Source organism: Pithys albifrons, chromosome 7 (genome assembly GCF_047495875.1).
Source record: "Pithys albifrons albifrons isolate INPA30051 chromosome 7, PitAlb_v1, whole genome shotgun sequence".
Taxonomy (NCBI): domain Eukaryota; kingdom Metazoa; phylum Chordata; class Aves; order Passeriformes; family Thamnophilidae; genus Pithys; species Pithys albifrons.
In genome coordinates this window covers 18,958,376-18,982,193 of record NC_092464.1, presented here as the reverse complement: position 1 = coordinate 18,982,193, position 23,818 = coordinate 18,958,376, and the positions used below count along the sequence as shown (strand labels likewise).

The window sequence follows — 23,818 nt, the reverse complement described above, 5'->3', positions numbered from 1 at the left end:
GCTCTTAGTACTTGGCATATTTAACATCCAGCTGACATTCACACTTTACTTCCAAATATTCAATACTTCTTCAGAGTAGAACACTGGCTTTAAAACACATGGAAATAGGCATATCTAATGATCACCACATCTTAGTAACTAACAAGTCACTTACCTTTACATTTTTTAGTGAGGGTCAGAACATAGCTCTCTAGTGTCACCTCCCTTAGATTTAGCCCTAATCTCAAAATAATTTCATTTTTCTATCTCCTCTGCACAACAAACTTTCTCATTTTTTTTTTAGAGTCAAGGTACTGTTCTGTACACAAGAGCCTCCCATCACTATAGTCTTGGTTCATCCCTTCACTCTTGCTTAAAGATATAATGCTGTAAATATTGCTGGAGTCTCATCAGAAACTCCATGAAGTTTAGCAGGTACTTTTATGACTCGCTACACAAACAGACTTCTGTCTATTCATTTCCAACAATTTGCAAGGTAACCAGTGTAAGAAACAGAAGTAAGACTGGAGAGAGAAATGCAGCAATGAACCAGATCCTTATTTTCTTCATAAACAAATTATTTAAAAATCATAGACTTCTATAACATATCACACGTAAGAGCATGCTCAAACATTGCAAATATTGCAGAATTTAACAAAAATAAAGGTATGAAAAGGCATTTCAAAGACACAAACCTATCTTCATGACATCACTGGAGTTACATCGCTGTATTGTAAAATTACATATTAATAACTGGGAACAAAACCCCATGTAAATGAGAATCTGAAGAGTTTCTCAGATCATTCAGATGGGTGACTTCTATTTCTCTTACAGATATTGCCTCATTTGAAAGTTTCTCATCAACAACTCTTTAAAAGAAGTTTACTGAGGCATAGCCACTTGTTTCTGTAGACACTTATGCAGTTACTGTCTACTGCATTAACTGTCTAAGGTATTTTCCATGAAAAGTATTACCTCACCTTTTATTGCTGAATTCCATTAGTTAGATTCCATTAGATTCCTTGACCTGACAAACTCGTAATGAAAAAAAAAACCAAACCAACAAAAAGCAAAAACAAACAAAACCCCCAACAAAACAAAAAAACAAAAAAAACACCCCAAACCACCACACACCACACACAGCCCCCCTCCTCCAACCCTAATGTACTCTATGTAGAGAGCTCAAGTAATCCAATATATAGCCACCTACTCCGTAGGACCTTACCAGCACTCACACAAATGCTACAGTAATCTACTTTCCCCTTCTCCCAAACTATTTGTGGTATCAATGTAAAAAGCATTTGTAACCTTTTAACAGGAGTGCCCCAGCAGAACTAGACTTGCCTTTGACATTACCCTAGCGATTCTTATATATTTATTCTTTGGGGTCTGAAGTTCAGGGAATTCACCATTTCTTCAAAATTAAATTAAAAAAATAACTTCATCCCATCATCTTGCTTTAACATGTTCCTCCCTTCACTGATAAATCTGAAGTATAAGGGATTGCCCTTTCATTCCACTCCTTTGCAACAATTTCAGCTGTAGCAAAATGGATATGTAATTGATCCAGAGGGCTGGCATCCAAACTACCAGCCTGAAATCTTGTCAAGGGCCCCATCGACCACACCACAATTCTGCTATATTAGATTTTACTTTCTGGAACCAGTTAATTGTGTCAACAGTAGAAGAGACTTCACACAACTGATGCAGCAGAGTTTCTTGGGAGGCTGCAAGGCTGCCAGCACAAATATTTCAAAGTTTTTACAACAGCTAGTTTTTGTAGGAGAGCCCTAGAAAGCATGATGCAGTGAACTGCTGCTTCTCACTCCCACGGTGCTGGTGTTTCAATCTTTACTATGTTTAACATATAGGAGAGATCCATGTCATGCGCTGCCTTTGAATATTAAAACAGATTTTTAATTTAAATATTTTTAGGAAAGCATACATTAGCACATACAGAAACAAGCAGACCAAGACTCTGTGGTCTGAATTTAATCAGAATCCACACTCCATTAGCAGCTGGAAGAGTTCCAGAAGCCGCCTGTGCCCTTGGCCATCTGCCAAGACCATTGATTGTGTTTTAAGTCCCCTGAAATTACAAGGATTTACTCAAATATGGCATTCTCTGCTCTTGGTACAGCATTTACAATTTTGTTGCACAAATAAAAACTAGCTGTCTACACTTCCACGTTATGGACATACAGTCAGACATACTTAAAGCCACCTAAACTGCAAATATGTTTGGTACGTTTTGCAAATGAACCACAGTAAAGTTACTAGTGACACCTAATATGAACTATAACTAGCATCTAAGACTTGGATTTAAGTATGGAATTACATCTGTTGACACAAAAATTAAAGTTTTCAAGCATTTAACACTGATATGTTAGAGCCAAGCAACAAAATTATTGTCCAAAAGCTCCATTCAAGTCTACTGCTCATTAGAGTCATGGCATGCACTAATACATAGTTCTTACAATAGCAAGACAGAAAAAGCTGAAAGAAGGAGGAAGTGTTAAAACTAATCACAATAGCTGAAAGTCTTTATGATACAACATGAAAATGAGGTAAGTTAGTTTGGCCACATACTGAGAAATGTGGGGAGTGTAACATCTCTCAAGAACATCTGCAGATCCATGCAGCCACAGTCTCCTCTGGAGACCTTCATATGATAGTACTTTATTTATATAAGGTATCAGAGAATGTTCAGGAAGAAAAAAAAATAAAAATCAAAGTAGACAGTAATGACTAAGAACTCTTGAAGAAACAATGATAGAAATGGAAGCAGAAAACACCCCCCAAAGTACAATACTGGTTTGGTAACAGGTCGAGATATTCTGGAAGTATTTTATGCACATATCCTATGTGAAGTCACCTCAACTTTGATTTCCCCAAGCCCACACCAAGATCTGCCATCACTAAAGAACAGGAAGAGCTAGCAGACTTTCACAAAGCGGATGCATCATAACTCACACAGACTAGAAGCTTCCCTTGAAAACACACTGGTACCCAAGTACTGTTGGGTATCAGGTCTGACACAGGGAAGTCTAACACCATAAGAAAGTCAGAATACTCATTGTCAGAGCAATTCCTTCAAGCTTGGAAGGCTATTGTACAATACAATGCATCTCCACAGTGTTAACTTTGCTCATGGCCTTCTCCAACTGCAGCTCTGGGGCACAGTAAGCAGCTTGTCAGCCAGATCCAGCCCCTGACCCCGCTGGCATTCAACGTGCCTTTTGTTGAGCTCAGCTGGTGACCCACCCAGCCAGGAGCCAGCAGCGAGATCAGCTCGGGCTGTGGATTTCCAGCTTTCTGCTTCCCAGCCAAGGTGAATTACATGATTTGCCACTTGGCAAGTGGGAACAGTCTTGCCTTTTTCCCCTCTCTACCAACCCCTTCGATAAGAAAGTGAGTTCATTCAGCCTATGAACCCAGCAAAATGAGAACAAAACAAAGCCCAAAACACCGACTTTTTGCCAGATTAGTCTCTGGTGTTTGAGAAAGCTGAATTGATTTACTGGATGACCAAAAAAATATTAGAACCACCATAAACTAAGCAGTAGGAACTCTGCCTCCTTTTATAAAATCCATGGACACAGCTGAGAAGGGCTTGATCAGAGTTATTTATCCCTGTACCTTAAGCAACAGGTAGCACTGCTGATCTGCTGTTCATACCAATGGGACACAGTCTAATAGAAAGACTGCAAAAGAAAATACAAATAGGTCACTCAGGAGAGAAACCACTTGAATTCGAAACATGTCTCGATGTGGCAGAGAGGAGACGTCAGTCTCTGAACAAAGACAAATTAAAACAGTGTGTTGGACCAGCAGTCAATGCTGAAGATCTTTAACTACGAGATGTATCACACAAAACACACTGCAGTGCATCATGGCTGCACAAATGTCTGTAATTTCAAATAGAGCTTTCTTACTTTCTTGCCCATGTAAATATTACACCTCCTTGCTCAAGACAGCTGTAGAACAGCACTGCTATGAGGGTGTGCAAGTGTACCCAGTACGAGTGAAGTTAAAACTGGGAAGAATGAGACTTAGGAGATACAAGACACTAAAGTCAGCAGCTTGCTCCCATCACAGGGGGATGGACACATTGACCAGCTGCCCCCTGCACTCTGCCAGGCAGCTCTGTCAGATCCTACCAGAAACTAGAGTAAAAATATCTCCTCCTCCCTAGAAAGATACTTTTCCTGCTGAACTGGCAAGCTAAACAGCTTAGCCAAAGGTACAATACTGAGAAGAAAAAAAAAAGAGGAAAGAATAGGACTAAGACCAACAACAACTTCTGCTGAAAGTGAAGTAACATCTAAAAATGATCAAGTTATCCCTTCCAAGACTCCTACTAGGAGCATATAGTCAAATTTCTCAGATACATGTAGACACATATAGTCAAATTTCACAGAAATGTAGATGCAAGCTGGCTAATACTGCCTTATCTATCCAGCAAATTGTTATTCAGAGTAAGCATAAATTGTCCCTCAGGGGAAAGATTTACTAAGACACAACCCTAGACTGGAAAGGGACACGGCCACTGAGGTGTGATACACATTCAAAAATGGAAGTGAAGAGACTCTGGGCATGGAAAAAAGGATATGATTTCTTTTCTGTAAAGAAGATTTTCCATAGTCTCACATAATGCCAGGAAGGAGCCTCATCAGAGTACTAACTGAAAGAAGTAGAATAATTTTCTCATTTCTTGACAAAGAGGTGGGGGAACAGTTTGCTCAGGTTTCCTTATCACTTACGGTAAACCCCACAACATTAAAGAATGCTAAGATGGATTAATTCCAACACATTCATTTTTAGGTTCAGCAATAGACTAAAACTGATGTCAGTGTCTCCCATTGGGACAAACAGAAGCATTTTCAAGATCCCCAAAAGTTACCATGGATATGGACTACCTGTATTCCAAAGTGATTTTTACAAAATCCCATACAGAGACTACACCCTGATTTCCTTCACATTTTAGTTCCCCAGCATTTGCTGCAAATACATCTAAACATTTCCCCTAAGAGACATATTTAAAGTCAGAGTAATCAGATTTTGCTTTTTTCATGACACAGAAAGCACAATACTGGTTAAGTGTTAAAGAGACTTGGTGTCTGCTGCTAGAGGACAAGTTCAAGAATAAAGGGGCTTGTTAGGATAAGGCTGTTGGTAAAACCTACAGGAACAGAAACTTCAAGCAGCAGCTGATTTCACTTTCTTCAACTGCTCCTCCCCTTGAGGATCACCATTAACATTTCCCAAGTTTCAAGACCACTACCCTCCTTGCAGGGAAGCTAACACAGTCCAGAAAAGGATCTGGCTCTCAGCTGGCACAGACCAAGACAGACTCAGCTCTGCAGCAAAGCACCACACAGCCCAACTCTCAGTGTGCTCTCTTGCCCACTGTTCCCAGTGGTGCTCAAAAAGTAATTTTGCTCATTAGTTTGAAAAGCAACTTGCATCCCACTCCTGTCCTTTCTGCCTCTCCCTGCCTGTCTGCCTCCAGACAGGGTCACTTTTCAGCAGGACAAGCAGCTGGCCTGGCTGAGCAGACACACACCCCGCTGGCAGCCAGGCTCACTTGTGGGAAGGACAGGTTTTAGCAAGGCCCATGCTCATGATGAAGCCATGCCTTTATTTAAAAAACCTGGCCAGAAATAAGAGAAACACAACAGTCTGAAAACACATAAACCCCCAACCAAAATTCCACCTGTCCTGTGAAACACTCTTCCCCTTGCAGATGGAGACAGGAAAGTGCAATGCCAGCCTTAGGTCCTGGAAATCTTAAGGAGTGAAGCTGCTACAGTGCAGCACTGCTAGTATTGGGTTAGTTATTTCATGCTTCCTGACCTTAAGTACACCTTGTAAGGGGAAAAAAAAAAGAAAAAAGAGCTAATAAATAATTTAAATAGTTCATTAGTAAATCACCATGGAAAAATTACCAGGACTAAGTGCCCTAGGTTTCATAGTGTTGGAGCTAAGTGACAAGGAGAGTGTCACTCCTGTAAAAGATGTTTATATTCACAAAGGAAATATTTTACATTTCCAGAAGTCACACAACAATTCTACAGTCAAAGCCTGGACAGCTGAAGATGATTAGGAGTATTGTAGAGTTTCCAATGTTGGTTAGCTTACCTCAGCTTTGAAGTAAACATTACATTATTTTTTGTTTCATTCAAATTTTTGGTGGCAATTACCTTTCCAAAACTTTAGACATCCACAGCATAAGCCCCTCCCTGTGATCAGTCACCTTGTATGCTTTTAAGAGCGGATTTTAGTGTCCATGACCTGTGCCAGCATGACTAGCCTTGGGGCAGAGCTGCGGGCTGGATTTGTTTGACTGTGCTTCGATCACTGTTCCATTTAACACGCCCCTCCAAGGGAGCTGCAAAGCTGTCTGCTCACTGGGGGAGCTGTGAAACAGGTTCCCAGTGCAACAGTGGATACTGCCAATTCCACCAGAAGTCGCAGTCAGATTCTCCACAGCACTTTCCTCTGTGAATTACTTATGCAAATATATGTAAATGCATAGGATCTGAAGCTTTAGGAAACACTTCACAAAGGAAAAGGTTAATTAGGCAGGAAAGCAGCTGTTCTGTCCTGGACTATACAGTAAAATTCAACAATATCAATCTTTTGAGTAGTCCATTTACAAAAAAAAATTAAAATAAATATTAAAAAACTGCAAGTTCTCCTCAGTTATGCAGTGGCAGTGCTATGACTCTGTTTATTTTATGTTCAAGCCTAAAAGCTGAGCATTTCCACTTCTGGTTTGTCTGGTCCCTTTTGTCCACGCTACCTCAAGCTCCAAGATAACAAATATATCTGACACCTTAAACAAAACTAACTGCATGTTTGTCAAAGAGTGGTTAAGAAACCTAGCACAAGTTGTAGAGAGATTGCTGTATGGCACAACTACATCAACAACTGTGCTGTAACAAGGTTTAGCATTCCTGGACTAAATAAGCACCCTATGTGGGTACAGCCCACAGAATTATATTTGAAGTATTTGAAGTAGAAAACTTAGGGGGTTCAACTCTTGAATCCACCAAATAACAGGAAAATGGCACAAAGCATAGCTAGCAAGAACCTGACAAGCCAACTCTGAGCTCAAAGCTGTCAGCTAGGGAAGCAATGCTAAGTAGCAGAGAAAATGGGGCTCAAGGATCATGCTTTACTATCTCAGCTCTCTATTGCTTCTTCCACTTACTTGAAGCCATAGTATTAAATTTCATCATCCAAATGATCCATGACAGCTTGCACCACTATTTGAGTCCAGTTTCAGTAGCAGGTAAAGAAAATCAGGGAAGCCTTTGCAGTAGAAATACGTACCTTTATAAGCAGATACACATAGTTGTCTTGAGAACTCCAGGCAACCAAATCTATGTTCTTCCTTTAGTGAATGGCCTAGGTTTTTTATTGTTTAAATACAGTGATCCCCATGTCACAAACGAGTGTGTCCCAAGTTAACTCTTTTCAAAGCCTTTAACCAGCCAAGTTCAATGTTCACAGAACATTACAATTTCCCCCACTTTTTATTATTTGAGGAACAGGCTATATATATTTCAAGAGTCTACTAGCAAGACACAGATGATTTGGGTTCCTTTCAATTTTGCTTATCCAGAGGCCACTACCGGTCAGAAATGCAAGTGTGACTGAAGAACAAACAATTCTGAAATCTCAGTTGTGTTTATTTGTGACACAGATCTCCCAGCAGATCTGTTCCATTCAAGAGGAGTCCCAAGGCACACAAATGAAAGCAAGCAGGTTACTTCAGGTGTTACTTTCCACCACCTGAGCAAGCACAAGGATGTCTATGCCCTTGTGTCTGGGTTTCAGCTGACACCGTGGCCAACTCACACAAAGGAACACAAGTTAAAATGTGATGGTTTAAATCAATTTCACCTTGCAAATAAAGAAATGCAGGATCCTTTAAGCTGTGACTGCAGTTTTGAAGTGAATTTTAGCCTTGCTATTGAGATAATAATATGCATATAGCAACATTTATTTCAGTGACTGAACTACAGTCTGCCAGCTGGACATATTTCTATATCCCTTATCTCCCCGTTTTTAATTAATGAACTTTACAGCATTGTGCTACCACAAGAATAGTATGGTATCTTGTGAAATACTCAAACAAGAGGAATATTTTCATGACTCTAATAACTCCTAAGACACATGGACAAACAAGCATTTTTACATGCCAAATAACTCAAGAATAGCTTAGCAACTTCAGCAATACAAAGACACCCTCTAAACTACCCATCATTACATACATTTTACTGTAAAACAGTTAGAAACATGTCTTTCCAAGAGTTTCTACATTTTAAAGGGCATTTATAATGGCATGAACAAGACCTCAGGCATGTCACTCCAAATTAGTTAGCAAGAACAAGCCCATTGTAAAACAGTCATTACCCTTCCCACCCCAAGGAATCCTCATCCTTTAGGTGACCAACACACCATGCAGGAAGAACTACTTCAAGGCTCTTCCAGTAACTTCTAGGAGCTCAGCCTTTAATTGTGAGGCAAATCATGTTCATCCAGGAACCTTAGGAAGTCATTCATAGGAAAATTAAAACCTTAACTTAAATACAAAAGTCTGGGAGATTTCCTGAACAAGACAGGAATATTACAAATATCCTATGAAGTAACAGCTTCCAAGGAGAAACTTGCAATATACCTTCAATGAAAGGTTCAGACAGTAGAAAAATAATGTCTGAAGAGTAATTTGCTAGGAAAGTGAACTAAAAACACCAATACCAACCACAGGTAACTGCTGTACATGGGGGGAAAAAACCCAAAACGTGGGAGATTTTGGGGAGAAGGAAAAGAAATCCATCCCACTCCCACCAAGAAAAAGGCACAGGGCACTACCACAATTCAACATGCTCAGTATTTCATACTGTTTTGCTTTGATGTACAGCAACACAAAGAGTGGAGGACGGACAAGGAGCGCAGAATTCTGTGAGCCCAGAGACATCTGAACCCTATTAACATACCTGAGCCAACACAGCCCAAAGGACATTGCTCAGTCAAATGAAATAACCAGCCACAACTGCCTGCAGCTGTAGGTAGGAAAGAGAAAGCAGCATTGTTGAATCAGCTGAAGCCCAAAATAACAGCTGGAGAAACTGCTATATCAGGAACAGAATGGGCAAGAGGTTCCAAAAAATCAGTGGTTGCAGTGCTTTTTAACTGCAAGCAGGTACACAGGTTTGTTGACAAGCACTAAGGGTTTTTTTCTGTAAATTACTTTTATGACTTGTCTTCTGTGAGCCCAGGGAACATCCAGAAAGCTTTTTGTGTTTGGTCCTGTCCATTGTGCAAGCACAGGAGAAGGCTGGTTAACATACCACAGACTGCAAAGTGAATCATAAGTCAGATGGGAAATAACTATACTAGAAAATTTATTTTCAATTCTTCTCGGCTAACAGAGCAGGGAAAACACTGAGAGCATCAGGGAGACCCCTAGTTTGCATCAATCCCAAGCCACTGCACAGGAGGGTGGTGCTGGGCTGCAGCACCTCACCAAGCATCTGACACTGCATTTCAGTTTGAGTGAGTCACTTCCAAGTCATAGAATCATAGAATTATAGAATCGATTGGGTTGGAAAAGACCTCCAAGATCATCGAGTCCCTTGGTCCAACTCTAGTCCATTTACTAGATCATGGCACTCAGCACCACGTCCAATCTGTGTTTAAAAATCTCTAGGGATGGTGAATCCACCACCTCTCTGGGCAGCCCATTCCAATGCCTGATTACTCTCTCTGGAAAGAATTTTTTTCTGATATCCAACTTAAATTTCCCCTGGCAGAGCTTGAGCCCGTGCCCCCTTGTCCTATTGCTGAGTGCTTGGGAGAAGAGACCAGCCCCCACCTGGCTAGAACTTCCCCTCAGGTAGTTATAGACAGTGATGAGGTCACCTCTGAGCCTCCTCTTCTCCAGGCTAAACAACCCCAGCTCCCTCAGCCTCTCCCCACAGGGCTTGTGCTCCAGTCCCTTCACCAGCCTTGTTGCTCTTCTCTGGACTCGCTCCAGCACCTCAATATCCTTTCTGAACTCAGGGGCCCAGAACTGAACACAGTACTCAAGGTGTGGCCTCACCAACGCAAAGTACAGGGGAAGGATCACTTCCCTGGTCCTGCTGGCCACGCTATTTTTGATACAGGACAGGATCCCATTGGCCTTCTTGGCCACCTGGGCACACTGTTGGCTCATGTTGAGCTTCCTGTCAATTAGTACTCCAAGGTCCCTTTCTGCCTGGCTGCTCTCCAGCCACTCTGTACCCAGCCTGTAGCGCTGCAGGGGGTTGTTGTGGCCAAAGTGCAGGACCCGGCACTTGGCCTTATTGAACTTCATCCCATTGGAATCAGCCCATCTCTCAAGTCTATCCAGATCCCTCTGCAGAGCCCTCCTGCCTTCCAGCAGATCGACACTCCCTCCCAGCTTGGTGTCATCAGCAAATTTGCTGATGATGGACTCAATCCCCTCATCTAAATCATCAATAAAGATGTTAAACAGGACTGGACCCAATACAGACCCCTGGGGAACACCACTGGTGACTGGCCGCCAGCTGGATGCAGCTCCGTTCACCAGCACTCTCTGGGCCCGACCCTCCAGCCAGCTCTTAATCCAGGAGAGGGTACACTTGTCCAAGCCATGGGCTACCAGCTTTTCCAGGAGTATATTATGGGAGACAGTGTCAAAGGCCTTGCTGAAGTCCAGATAGACCACATCCACAGCCTTCCCCTCATCCACCAGGTGGGTCACCTGATCATAAAAAGAGATCAGGTTGGTCAGACAGGACCTGCCCCTCCTAAACCCATGCTGGCTGGGTCTAATCCCTTGTCCACCCTGAAGGTGCTGTGTGATTGCACTCAGGATGAACTGCTCCATAACCCTGCCAGGCATGGAGGTCAGGCTGACAGGCCTGTAGTTGCCAGGGTCCTGCTTGCAGCCCTTTTTGTGGATTGGGGTGACATTGGCCAACCTCCAATCATCTGGGACCTCCCCAGAGAGCCAGGACTGTTGGAAGATGATGGAGAGCGGTTTGGCAAGCTCTTCTGCCAGCTCCCTCATCACCCTGGGATGGATCCCATCTGGTCCCATAGACTTGTTAGGATCCAGCTGGCTCAGTAAGTCGGTAACTATTTCCTCCTGGAATACAGGAGGGCTATTCAGCTCCCTCTCCCTGTCTACCAGCTCCAGAGGCCAGTTGTCTTGAGGGCCACCTGTCTTACTGGTGAAAACTGAGGCAAAGTAGGTGTTAAGTACCTCAGCCTTCTCCTCATCTTCTTTAACTATATTTCCCTTCAAGTCCAACAGAGAATGGAGGTTTTCCTTGCCCCTCCTTTTGTTATTAATGTATTTATAAAAGGACGTTTTGTTATCCCTAACTGAAAATTTACTTCAAATTCCACTTTTCTTTCCCTAATTTTTTCCTGCATGACCTAGCTCTATCTGTAAATTCTTCGTAAGTAGCCAGCCCTTTTTTCCATAGTCTGTAAACTTTCTTTTATCCCTGATTTCTTTCAGAATCTCCCTATTTAACCAAGCTGGCCGTCTTCCCCTCCGGCTGGCCTTTCGGCACACTGGGACAGCCTGTTGCTGTGCATTCAGAATCTCCCTCTTAAAACATGTCCATCCCTCCTGGACCCCCTTGCCTTTAAGGGTTGTTTCCCAGGGTATGCTCTGAATCAGTTTTTTGAATAGGCCAAAATCTGCTCTCCGGAAGTCCAAAGTAGAGGTTTTAATGGTGGCTTTCCTTACAACCCTGAGGACTGAAAATTCCATTATTTCATGGTCACTGTGCCCCAGGCAGCCTCCAACCACTACATCATCTACCAGCCCCTCTCTGTTTGTAAACAGTAGGTCTAGCGGGGCCTTACCCCTGGTAGGCTCATTTACCAGTTGATGAAGGAAATTGTTCTCTATACACTCCAGGAACCTCCTTGACTGCCTCTTCTCTGCAGTATGAAGCTCCCAGCAGATATCTGGCAGGTTAAAGTCACCCACAAGAACAAGGGCTGGAGATTTTGAGACATCCGCCAGCTGCTTGTAGAATAATTCATCCCCTTCATCATCCTGGTTGGGTGGTCTGTAACAGACTCCCACAAGGGTGTCAGCCTTGTTGGCCTTGCCCCTCATTCTGGCCCACAGACACTCAACCTTGTCACTGCTGACCTCAACTTCAACAGAGTCAAGATACTCTCTAACATATAAAGCCACCCCTCCACCTCTCCTTCCCTCCCTGTCCTTTCTGAAGAGCTTGTAGACCCCCATAGCAGCACTCCAGTCATGTGAGTCATCCCACCACGTTTCTGTGACAGCAAGTCCTCCAACTGCAAGTCTGCAGTGACTGAGAATGAGGTTGGCTATGGGTTTCCAGTAAAGTCAGCTCATCAGAGACTGCTATCTTTCCCAGGGACACAACCAGCTCTTTTGAATAGCCAGCTGAGACAGCATATGCTGATAAGTCCTTCCTCTTCAAGAAGTAAAAATAGATATACCATTCGTCAACTCAACTGCTTTCTCAATTTCTGGTATTTTGCAATTTGGTCTCCCAAAACTGGCTTGAGATTCAGCTCAAAGTACAGAAAGCCAGAAAGACAGAAGTGGGAAGCTCAGAGATTAGCAACCTTACTTTTGTTATGTCAATCTGATTTTTGCTCAGCTCCAGAAAACCATAACGCATGAGATTAGCAGGCTGTAAAGGGCCCAACAATCATACACTTACTTAAAGAGCATTTCTCTCTGAGCTCCTCTGTGAAGTTTTGTTATAAACACCCAGAGCCCAACCCATGATGAGGGTCACACCACATCATAACACCAGTAAACACTAACTACAGATATGTCCGAGAGAGAAAACAAGCACACGAAACAGATAAACACAGTTAGCAACACTAACATCAGAACCTGCTGTACCAGAAAAGCTTTTGGTACCCACATGATCTAACAAGGGCCAACAAAACACCAGGCAACATGATCAGAACTAAACTCTTGCAACAGGGCATGCCATAGATTAAGGGCATTATAACAGAACTGGTAGTTAATAACCGAATTATTGAGGCTTGGCAGCACAAACTAATCAGGTATTTCTCAATTTCAGTTCAGCACAGTAAAATAGGGTGCTTTCTTTTAACTAGGCTTGTGCTAACAAAGTTTGGTATTTTCCTGGAGGGAAAAGAGAAGAAAAAGTCAGTGACTGCTACAGCCACATGTTGGATAGCCAGCAAGAGAATATTTAAGGTAGGATTCTCAAAAATTGCTATTGTTTAGAAGGTCTTCCAAATGCTGGTATTTACCTCTAAAAGCAACATCGAAGACTTCAGCCCCTAGGAAGCCTTTACAACTTTCCTGAAAACATTTAGTCTCTGGATACACCAATTACGAAGTTAGATGGTGCAGCACGTTCTAAAAAATAAGACTGAAGAGATGACCAGGAACCAACAGGTACAATACAGACAGTTCCGTCTCTTTCAAAATACATGACTATTTCAAAAATTTAAAATAGCTGAGAAAAGTCTCCCTGCTTAAAGTGCAGAATCCACAGTGAGAGTTCTCTGCTCAAGTGGGCTTTTTTTACTATGGACAACAGTGTAACTCAAGGTTATCACACAAGAAACTGAGCTGTAGACAGATCACCAGTCAAAGAGCCTATACTAGAGCTACACATCCACCTCCAACTGTCCCTCACTACTGTGAAAACTCACCTTAAAGCACACATAAATTAGACTCTTCCCTCCGTGCTCCCTGCAGTGTTTGCAGCTCCTGACTGACGCTTACGAAAATGGGGGGGGACTGACACGGAAATGGCCTTTTGTGGCCACCTGCATTAGTTATCCTTTAGCCTATCTCCCCAAATGAACTTGCCACAGGATCAGATCAGTACCAGAGAGCATGGAAGCAAGTCCAGCAGTCCCAGCTTTAGCAGGCCTCAGTACCGTGGAGACTGTGGTTTGTCTAACCTGATGCAAACTTAAACTGGCACCTCCTTACAAAGAAGTTATTCGCCCTAATCTCTTCTGGTTTTGCACCAACTCCACATACTTTGTGCTGGCCCAGCTGTCTGCACAGCTGGACCACAGACTTCAGAGAATTATGGTCCATCTAAAAGACTCTTCAAAATGTACTATTTTTGCTGGATTATTACTTTGGAGCTGGGTGATTACTGATAAGAAAAACAGGTATGGCTGAACTTGTTAACCAGGAAGACTGCAACAGTAGAGAGTTGATTGAAAAATGCAAACACAGCCATAGCAGAGTTGTGAGACAGCACATGACTAAGACATCAGGAGGGAGACGGGGAAATGTGAAAGACTCAGCCAGTTAACTCGAGCAGCTGCAAGGTGGTTCTTTAAGTCTTAGCCTCATCAAGGAAATCCATAGGCTTTCTAGTAATGGCACATAAGGGAATGTGATTTTTTTCATTTTTGTCTTACAATCTAAAAAGAATTGTGCATATATTCACAGCTGTGCTAAGAACATTATGGTTGCCTTGGGAACTTAAAATACACACAAAAAAGCTGGATTAGACTAATTACCTTGCCTCAGTACACAAGGTAGCTGTTCACCAAGTCTAATGAAAAATGAGTACTCTAAAAGGTGTATGGCCATTAAGTATTTCTACTGCAAACTATTCAACCCCACTCTTTGAAGATAAAGCTAATGTTTTCTTTCCAGTTTGAGATCCATCACTGCAGCATTCAGCTACTTCAAACAATTTTCACAACACCCTTATTAAGCAATCTCTCAACACAAAACTCATTAACTTATTATAGAACAGCCCAGGCTTTACAGGAACATCATAAGACAGATGATCACATTGCAAACCACATGCAAGAAGTCACCATCTCAACAATTCAAAGCTAACCCATTTCACCACGTGCAACGATGCAGACCATGAAAACTAACAAGGTTTGTCATTACTGTCCCATAGCCGAGGCAGCAACTTCTGACACTGCTAAAATTATTTCACTGAGGGCAAACACATGCCCTACCAACAGTGAACATGAGGAGGAGAAATCAGGACTTGTGTTAGACATTTATATAGTAAGTATAGAGTACAAGAAGGGGAAAAACATGTAAATATGCCTTGGAAGTAAACATAAAACAATGAATTCATGTTAGAGTATGAAGATAAATGTGTACTTCCTTGGAGCCTTTAAAACCTCATAGTTAACAACCAAGATGACTAAGCTCTTAACAAGTCAAGATATCCATAAGCCAACACTGCTACAACTCTGAGTGCTCAGCTCTGGCATGATTGCACTGAAAAGCTGTAAATAATAGGTAGTTTCATCTTACTCTAAAGTTGTCACAAGGTCATAAAACATACAGCTAGCCTACCAATCCCTACGGCACCAGCTGTTTTCAAGGAAGAGCAGAGAACAAGACTGCACAGCAGGAACTGCATAACGGGGTGAGTCAGTTGTGTTAAACAAAGTTTGCCACCCTGAAACTGCAGGAAGAACATAAACATCTACCGGGCTCTGGCCAATGGGCATAATGCAAGTGCCTGCTTTAATAAGCAAGGAGTTAAAAAATAATCCCCTAGAGATTCCTTCTTAAGGCATCTGGTGCAAGATACTCAAATAAGACAACTAAGTTGAGGCAACAAAACAAATCTATGGCACTTACTTCTTTCACTGAATATTGTCCTGCTCTCTCTCACTGGGGTTAATGAAACTCAGTTTCAAAAACCTATAGGCAAAAAACCCACCCAAGCCTTTGCAGCACCCTGCAGAATGAAAGAAATTACAGAAAGCCGTTTTGAAACTACTGTCAGAGCTCTTTCATAGCTCTTCCCCTCTCACACGTAACAGGAACTATTGTATGTGTCCCTTTCAATAGTTCAGAGGAGGACACGAAATATCATTGTCATTTGTATTTCATGCAGGCATGTTTACCAGCCTTAACCTAACCATAGTAAATATTTACAATTTGTATTTTTACTAGTCCATCCATGCAGTTGGAAAATCAAATTAATTTGTACAGTAGACAGCACCTGACACCCAAAAAAGAACCAAGTTTTCAATAAATAGCTCTTCCTGTTCTACTTCCTTCTATATACAAACATCTGGGCTGAGTGCCCAGCTGGCTTTAAAATAGTTTTAATTGCTTTATTATCTGCTCTGATGTAATCAATTCTTTTTAATACATTGTTTCTTCTTGCTTCTTAGAAAGAGCCTTCTCACATGTAGTCTAACACTACCTCCATTAACCAGTTTATAAGGTGGGGGATTTTTTCCAAGCTCACTGTTTGAAATCTTGAGTGAACTTAAGATCAGTAACTTTAGTTTTACTTGGCCTTTAAAAAGCCACTTAAAGCACAGTTGCAGCAGTGATGTTCTGCATGGAATACAACCAGTAGCAACACAGCTGACAATGCAAGTGATGAGCAGCCCCCTCCCTTCTCAACAGCTTCCAATCACCCTGTTGTGCTGACAGCCAGTGCCACCAGTCAACATTATGGTTCCACATCCCCAGGCTGTCACCAGTTTCATCACCACTTAAGAGTACATTAAAAATATGGATCCAGAAGTTATCACCTCCCGTAACTTTTGAAGACATCACAGTAGTAGTAAATGCTGTGGCCTTGTTTTTGTCAATTGACCCCATCTATTCTTTCAAGGAAACCAATCAAAAATGTATTGTTTTATTTCAGAGGACATAACATAGCTTTTAATTATTTAGGCTGCTTGTTTCTAAGAAACTATTCAGTAATCTCTTCTCAGTGTCATTTCCCTACATATACAGTGTTTCAGGATAGGAAGTTCTTAGGAGAGAGATTAGGTAAGTCAGAACTAAGAAATGTGATTTATGCCACAACCAAGAGGTTCCACTCTTCAGTGACATGTTAAAACATAAGGACAGGCATGAATAAGTGATCTGTATGTATATTTCACAGAACAAATTGGAGAATACTCTGAGTTGGAAGGGACCTCCAGGGATCATCAAGTCCAACTCTGAAGTGAATGGCTCATACAGGGATCGAATCCACAACCTTGGGGTTATTAACATCAGGCTCTAACCAACTGAGCTAATCTCATTTGCCTGGATAAAAGTTTGTAACACAAAAGACAAGTATACTGAGAAAATACCCTAACTGAAAACTGGCTAGAACACAAACATTTTATTGCTTTTTCTGGAGATACAGAAGCTTTCTTAATGGGATCAAACATATCCTAGTGCATGTGAGGGGGGAAAGACACATTTACTTGTCATGCTTTTCTTTTCCCTCCCACCTTCTGACTCAAAAGGTGAAGGAATTCAGGGTGTACACTGGTAGGTAGGAGTTCCACAACCCTCCTTTTATTATTCTGTCCTGTTCTCATTCCATTTCTGTTACAAAGATCAAGCAAGATTATAACCTAGAGTGCAACAGTAGCATCAGCCTCACAGTGCCCCATGTGAGCAACTGAAGAAGGTCATAGAGTTTATTAAGTGCTGAATTCTTCACCCACAGAAACTGTGCTCTTCCTGATGTACTCCATAGGATGATGGGGGTGGAAGTTTATCCATGTATTCTTGTTCCACTTGCTCATTAGGCAGCAAGTGCCATTGAGAAGTCAGGCACTGTTAAGATTTTTAGATCAGCTTGTAATCATCCAAGAAACAGATGGCGATTACAGATTCCAGGAGCTGGGGGGGCTGTTCAGTTTTGGTCGTGTTTTTTGTTTTCAGCTTTTTCTTCTTTTTTAACTTGTACAGTATGCTTAATAACTTCATCAGGCATTCATTCTCTTCTTCTAAATATATTTAATTTAATGGTTGACACAGTAGGCAAGGTCTCCAGCAGCCTCTTCTTTACCTCAAAATTAGTTACAAAAAAACCCTGTTATATTAGTTTTCTTCCATCTTTGAAATTGATGTTTTGAAGGACCTACAAATTTGCAGCTTTTCTAACAAGCTGTGAACAGAAGCAGGTAACCAACCCAAGTGATACCGGGCTCACCCGGTTCTTGGGACCATCATCATAGGATGCCAAAACCAAACAAGCCATGTTTTTCATTTTTCAGCAGAGAAAGCAGGGATGGAAGAATTACTTTCAAAAGCACTACACAAAAAGTTACATATTACCTTCCTTTCCTCTCCTCCTTCCCATAGTTACTGGAAATCAAGCAGCAGTGACAATACAAAAGGAAGAATAAGGGCGTTATTTACCTCATCAGTTGTAAATCAAATATTACAATTATGTTAACTAGTTAAAAATATAGTTTTAAGTCATACTAACCACTGAGTTTAAGTAAGTATTCACTTCAGTAGCAGAGCCAGATCATCTTTGACATGAGGTAAAAGACCATGATAAAATCAAATGTTAATGATGCAGATGCCTGCAAGATCCAAGCACTGACAATTAGTCTTTGCTGTTACAAGTCATCAGTATTATAATCAGATCTACAAAATGGGACACAGTTGCTTTCCCTTTCACTTAGCAGCAAGTTTCATTCCACAGCATATGTCAGAACAACGAGAAATTAATTTACATCTCTGAATGTGAACACATTTTTTCTGACTTCATAAGACATTTGGGTAATGTTCACATGTTTTCCCCTCACATGCCCTTCAAAGTTATTGCTGAATTTGACTGCATTACCAAGCAGGATTTTGCATTAGGTTTCTCTCTCCTTTTACCTATCAATGACTGAGACCACCATAGCAGGTTGCTTACAGTTTCTTGAATGGGGGGTAAGTGATAAGAACCTCTCTGCAGATTTTTTTTTTTGCTCTGTTAAGAATTCACACCTTTTCCGTAAGGCCTCAGCTTTGTGACACCAATGCTCAACTTTTCTGTTTAGAGTTATGTTTCCTCCTAGGACAGGAGAGTTACAGGAGCAGTTTTTATAACTTTTTCCTTAGCTTCTTCACACATGCAATTTTGAAACTCTGAAGATACTCCAAAATTCAACTATCAAGTATAGCCCTAAGATTAAAAAGTTAATACACCTGCAAAAAGAAAAATCTTTTTCCTTTTTACTTTCAAGTGCTTTCTTCCAATATACACAACACCATGAGAAACATGGGAACTTAATCTCAGCTTCACTATTTCAATATATTCTTATTCCCCAAGACAGTCAGTAGGACTCAGGGACTTCTATTGTCTCTTAATTGAGATACACTGCAAGCAGTCTTAAATATAATTTTTCAAGTGATTACTCTGTTCTAAGTTTAATTACTACCATCAGGAACTATGATTTATGCTCAGTTCCTAACTACGGATTTCTGTTTATTTTTCTAAGAAACCTAAGGATCCTTAATTCCTATTCTTAATTAATTTACACATGGTTTGTATTTATCCCACAAGAAATTCTTACTTGTGATAACAGAGTTCAACCACACTGCATATTTATTTTCATTCCTTGGACAGTGCCACATCAAGCATTATAAAACAACAGGAAAAGCATGTAACAGAGGAGCCTGCAACACTTCAATGCTGCATTCTTGGCCAAGAAGAGATGCCTAAATTTGGACACATCAAATTGACTTTTCTTTCCCCGTGGTCTCTTAGAAGGATTTGGCTCCCACAGGGCCCCCAAACACTAATCATTATTACACCTTGCAGCAGGGTAAAGAAATAGAATACCATCTGCAGAACACACAACAGATACTGGCACCTAGAACTATCACCTTTATGTGAACACGAAGCTGCATTTGTCCAAGCCTGCTCTGTTGCCAAGGTTGCTCTCTGAGCCCTCCAATGAAAGGATTTTAGTTTGCAATTTTGAATTTCACGTGCATGAATCAATACACTTTATTACCTTTTCTAGTGGGAACAGCTACTTATGCCACAGCACATTGATCACAGGTCGCTGATGTTGACTACGGTGGTGTGTTTGTCACTATTGATTTTGTTATTATTTATATACTGAAGACGTCTTTCCTCTAAAAGTAGTGGTATTTCCAGTACAAACACACGCAGCAATGAGCCTGTGTTGCAACAGGAAGATCTCTTTTTGTCAGCGATCTTCTCCCTCTCTCCTCAGGGAGATCGCTGCCAGCCAGCACACACTGCCATTCAGTAGAATTCTCTCGCCCTGTAATTACCAGGTCGCTTTCTTTCATTAAAGAGGCCTGTTTGGGAATTTTTCTACGAATAACACTAGCTACTAAAGAAGAAGCAAAAGAAATGCATGTGTTTAAGCCAAATTCTGGCACACAGCATATCATACAATTCCACAATTAGAGGTATTTCTGCTATGTAAGTGGATTACTACTTTCTTATCAGTTCGTGACAGGATGTCACTGCATACAACTGACGTCCAGAAAACTTGAAACCCTTTGTCACCATTTCCTACCGACTCACAGGGCTACCTTAAGTAGACCATTAAACCTCACTAGAGCTTCTCCAAAGCATTTCCCCTAGATCACCACTTCAGGCACAGTAACAGTGCTCAGTCTTGATGCACAGACTCCAGGCTTTGGGCAAAAACTACTGAAACGTACACAAAGAAATAAACTTCATGAGATGTGAATGTCTAGGAAACAAACGGAATAGCGAGTTAATACTACAGGCTGCTCCGCTGGTTTGGTGTGGCTGTTACAAAATTTGTAGTCTGATCTCAAATTGCACATTGACATTCTTACAGGCTGGTTACACAGCAGCACCAGCGGTAACCCATGCAGAGCTGACACTGGGGCGCACACGCTTCGTTCCGCCAAGAGAAGGGAATACGCTTTTGGCTCAACTGCTCTGATACCGATTTTTGGCGATCTTTGGGCTCTACACTTTTAACCTGCAACGGTGGCTATTTAAAGATGCAAAGCTGCGACTTGAGCCTCATAATGCCCAAACCATGTGACATCTTTGCCAGGCTCCTAATTTTAACGCAGAGCAGCGCCCAGCCGGGGGTTCCCGGAGCCCGGGCCGCCCGTCCCCGCAGGGTGATGGAGCACTTCGCAAATGGTGCAGTTCTGCCGCCTTACCACACCAATCCCTCCTCCTCCCTCCCCCGCGCACACCGGCAGCGGACACTCGCCGACGCGAACTGCACGGACACGGGACGAACTTGGCCAGTCAGGGCTGAAAACCCGGATTTTTCCCAACCGCAGCACATCCATGCGCCAGGAGCGGAGCGGTTCGGGCTCCGCTCGCAGCACCGTCGCCTCCAGGGCACCACCCGCCCGCCGGCACCGCGGGGCGATGGGGCGGACCCCGCGGGCACCCGGCACGGCCCCGCTGGGCGATGGGGCGCACACCCAGCACGGCCCCGCGGGGCGATGGGGCGCACACCGGTACCGCGGGCACCCGGCACGGCCCCGCGCCGCCCGGGCAGCCGGACGCGCATCCCCCCGCCCGGGCAGGCACCGCGGCCGCTCCCCCGCGCTCGCCGCTCCCGCAGCGCGGCCCCAACCCCGCCGGGTTGGGGGGCTCCCGGCAGCGCGTGCCTGCCCCGGTCCCGCCCGAGCTCCGCAGCCCCCGCGGGCGATGCGCCGGCGGGGTGGGCGGGCGGCGCGGGTCGAGCCGCGGGCTCTTACCGAGTGGTTGACCCCCCACATGAGGACGCTGAGCAACGGGTCGCTAGCCCGGAACAACTTCACTTTTTGCGCCACGAAGTGTTTTTTCTTGGTCTTGGTTTTACTCGCCATGACGGGCACGATGCTGCTGGGGGCCGCCATGGCGCTGCGGGCGGCGGAGGTGCTGGGGGCAGCGCGGCGGGCGGGCGATGCGGGGCGGTCAGCGCGGCATCCCCGCGGGCGCCCGGCGGCTCTCGGGGCGCATCCCGGCGCGGGCGCTGCAATGGCCCCGCTCGGCGCCGCGGCCCCGCCCCCCCGCGAGCCGCCGCCCGCGCGCCCGCCACGCACCGCGCGCGCCCCGCCCCGCGGGAGCCGCCGCGCGCCCGCGCCCCCGCGCACTGCGCATGTCCCCGCGGGCCGCGCCTGCGCCTGCGCGCGGCGGCAGCGACGGGTTGGCACCGGCAGCGCCGCCCGGGGAGCGGCTCCGTCCGCCCACCCATCTCCGGTCCCCTGGGAAACAAACCCTACCAGCGCCCTGGGCTTCACCCAGCTAACCGCGCACACCGCAACTTCGTGCGGTTTGTGAAACAGTTACTCCGGTGTGCAGCTGCCCTCTCTGCAAAGGCGTCTGTGGGCCTGAGGGGGTCCCTGCGGGGCTGTGCCCGCTGCTCCCGCCCCAGCTCTGCTCCCGCGGCCCCTCAGCCCGCGGCCCACGGGGGGCGAGCGGGCTGTGCAGGGGCACCGTGGCCCCGCCGTCCTGCCCATATCCCCGGCCAGGTGTGCTCCCTCACTGCCTCACGGAGGTGTTGGACAGGACGTCCTGCAAAGGCACACCCGCCCAGCTGAGAAACATGGGACACAATGTACACCTTCTCCACTGGGTAATGAGGAACCTCAATGACCTCTGCCTTCGCTGCTCTACTCACTGCTGTGTTCAGTGTACACGGGTACTACCGAACACACATCTCTGCATTTGCAATAAGTCGTACATCAGCTTCTGGATCATACAGACTGACTTGCCTCCTGCACACCTTGCTTTATTCATCAGCTGATATTTCATCAAGGTGACCAGACCCCTAGGGAGAAGCAAGGGCTGCTCGGTGAGGGAGGATAAACCACAGGTGAAGGTCATCCCAGCGCAAGCAGTGCCCTCAGTGAGAAGGCACAGGCTCAGTGGGCAGCAGCAGTCCCAGAGATGCTGAGGTGATGAGCCAGATCCATTCAGGAGAGCACAGTGCAGGCACAGGGTCCATCCAGGGCCAGAGCACAGTGCAGGCACAGGGTCCATCCAGGGCCAGAGCACAGTGTAGACACAGGGTCCATCCAGGGCCAGAGCACAGTGTAGGCACAGGGTCCATCCAGGGCCAGAGCACAGTGTAGGCACAGGGTCTATCCAGGGCCGGAGCACAGCGTAAGGCACAGCGCCCATCCAGGGCCAGAAACAGGTGCAGGCAAACTACCTACAAGATAGGCCCAAGGTATATCCGGAATACAGTGCTGGTGATGGATATACATACAACACAGCACAGACAAAGACCTAAATTGTACCCTGCTTGAGCTTAAATGGAGGTCCTGGGCAAAAGGTGTTCCCAGGTGTGGCTGTTCAGGGCAACTAAGGTCAGTGCATCAGTCTGGGACCCCAATGCAGACTTACACAACTGCTCATAAATTTAAAAACTTGTTGCCCCTCTCCATTTCTCTTCTGCTGTTGTGATCTCAATAGCAAAGTTATCTGTCATGCTGGAATCCAAAATGGTACTGTTTAATGTCCTTCCTGCATAGAAACAGTTACTGTAATTTAATACATGGTCCCTTTCCTGCATCTTATGGAGAGCAGGAGAAAACAGATGTCTTTTTTTTTTTGAGCAGAGTTACTGAGGAGTTACAGAGACTCTAAACTGTAATTTTTCTTCTTGAAAATAGATTCAACAACAAAAAAATCCCTTATATTTCTGCTGCAGTCAATGGAAGCAGCTGGAGTCAGCACCTTTGAATAAAAGCAGGTCATTTGGATGCCTAAATATAGATTTGAAGTCAGACTTTCAGAAGAGTTCTGTACCCTTTTTATTCCTTAGATTGTGCTTAGAACATGTCATCTGAGCATCATACAGTGCTGCACACAGCAACATGACTAATGTCTGTCACACACATGTCTTTCATCTTTCCAGAGTAAATCCATGTAATGAAGCATTTTATTTTATAAGTGTGTAATAAATAACAAATATTTTCATAGGTTTGTTGTAGGGAAGGCTGAGAAAGGAAGTTTCTTCTTTTTCTGGAAGACTTTCTTGTCATATTGGCCTAGATTCTAAAGAGGTCTTCCCTGCAAATATGAATTCTCACTAAGGAAGTTTGTTTTATCAGAGGAACAAA

At 43.9% G+C, this 23,818-nt stretch overlaps 1 protein-coding gene across 2 annotated transcripts in view; it reads right to left on the bottom strand.

Moving 5' to 3' along the window:
* PIP4K2A (phosphatidylinositol-5-phosphate 4-kinase type 2 alpha) overlaps window positions 1–21,773 on the bottom strand; it is a 119,405-nt gene extending 97,632 nt beyond the window's left edge. For both annotated transcript variants that reach the window (XM_071560161.1, XM_071560160.1), the window contains exon 1: window positions 21,467–21,773. In XM_071560161.1, coding sequence (XP_071416262.1) covers window positions 21,467–21,607 — 141 coding nt within the window. In that variant the 5' untranslated portion in view covers window positions 21,608–21,773. The remainder of the gene's footprint in view (window positions 1–21,466) is intronic.
* Window positions 21,774–23,818: the final 2,045 nt, after the last annotated feature.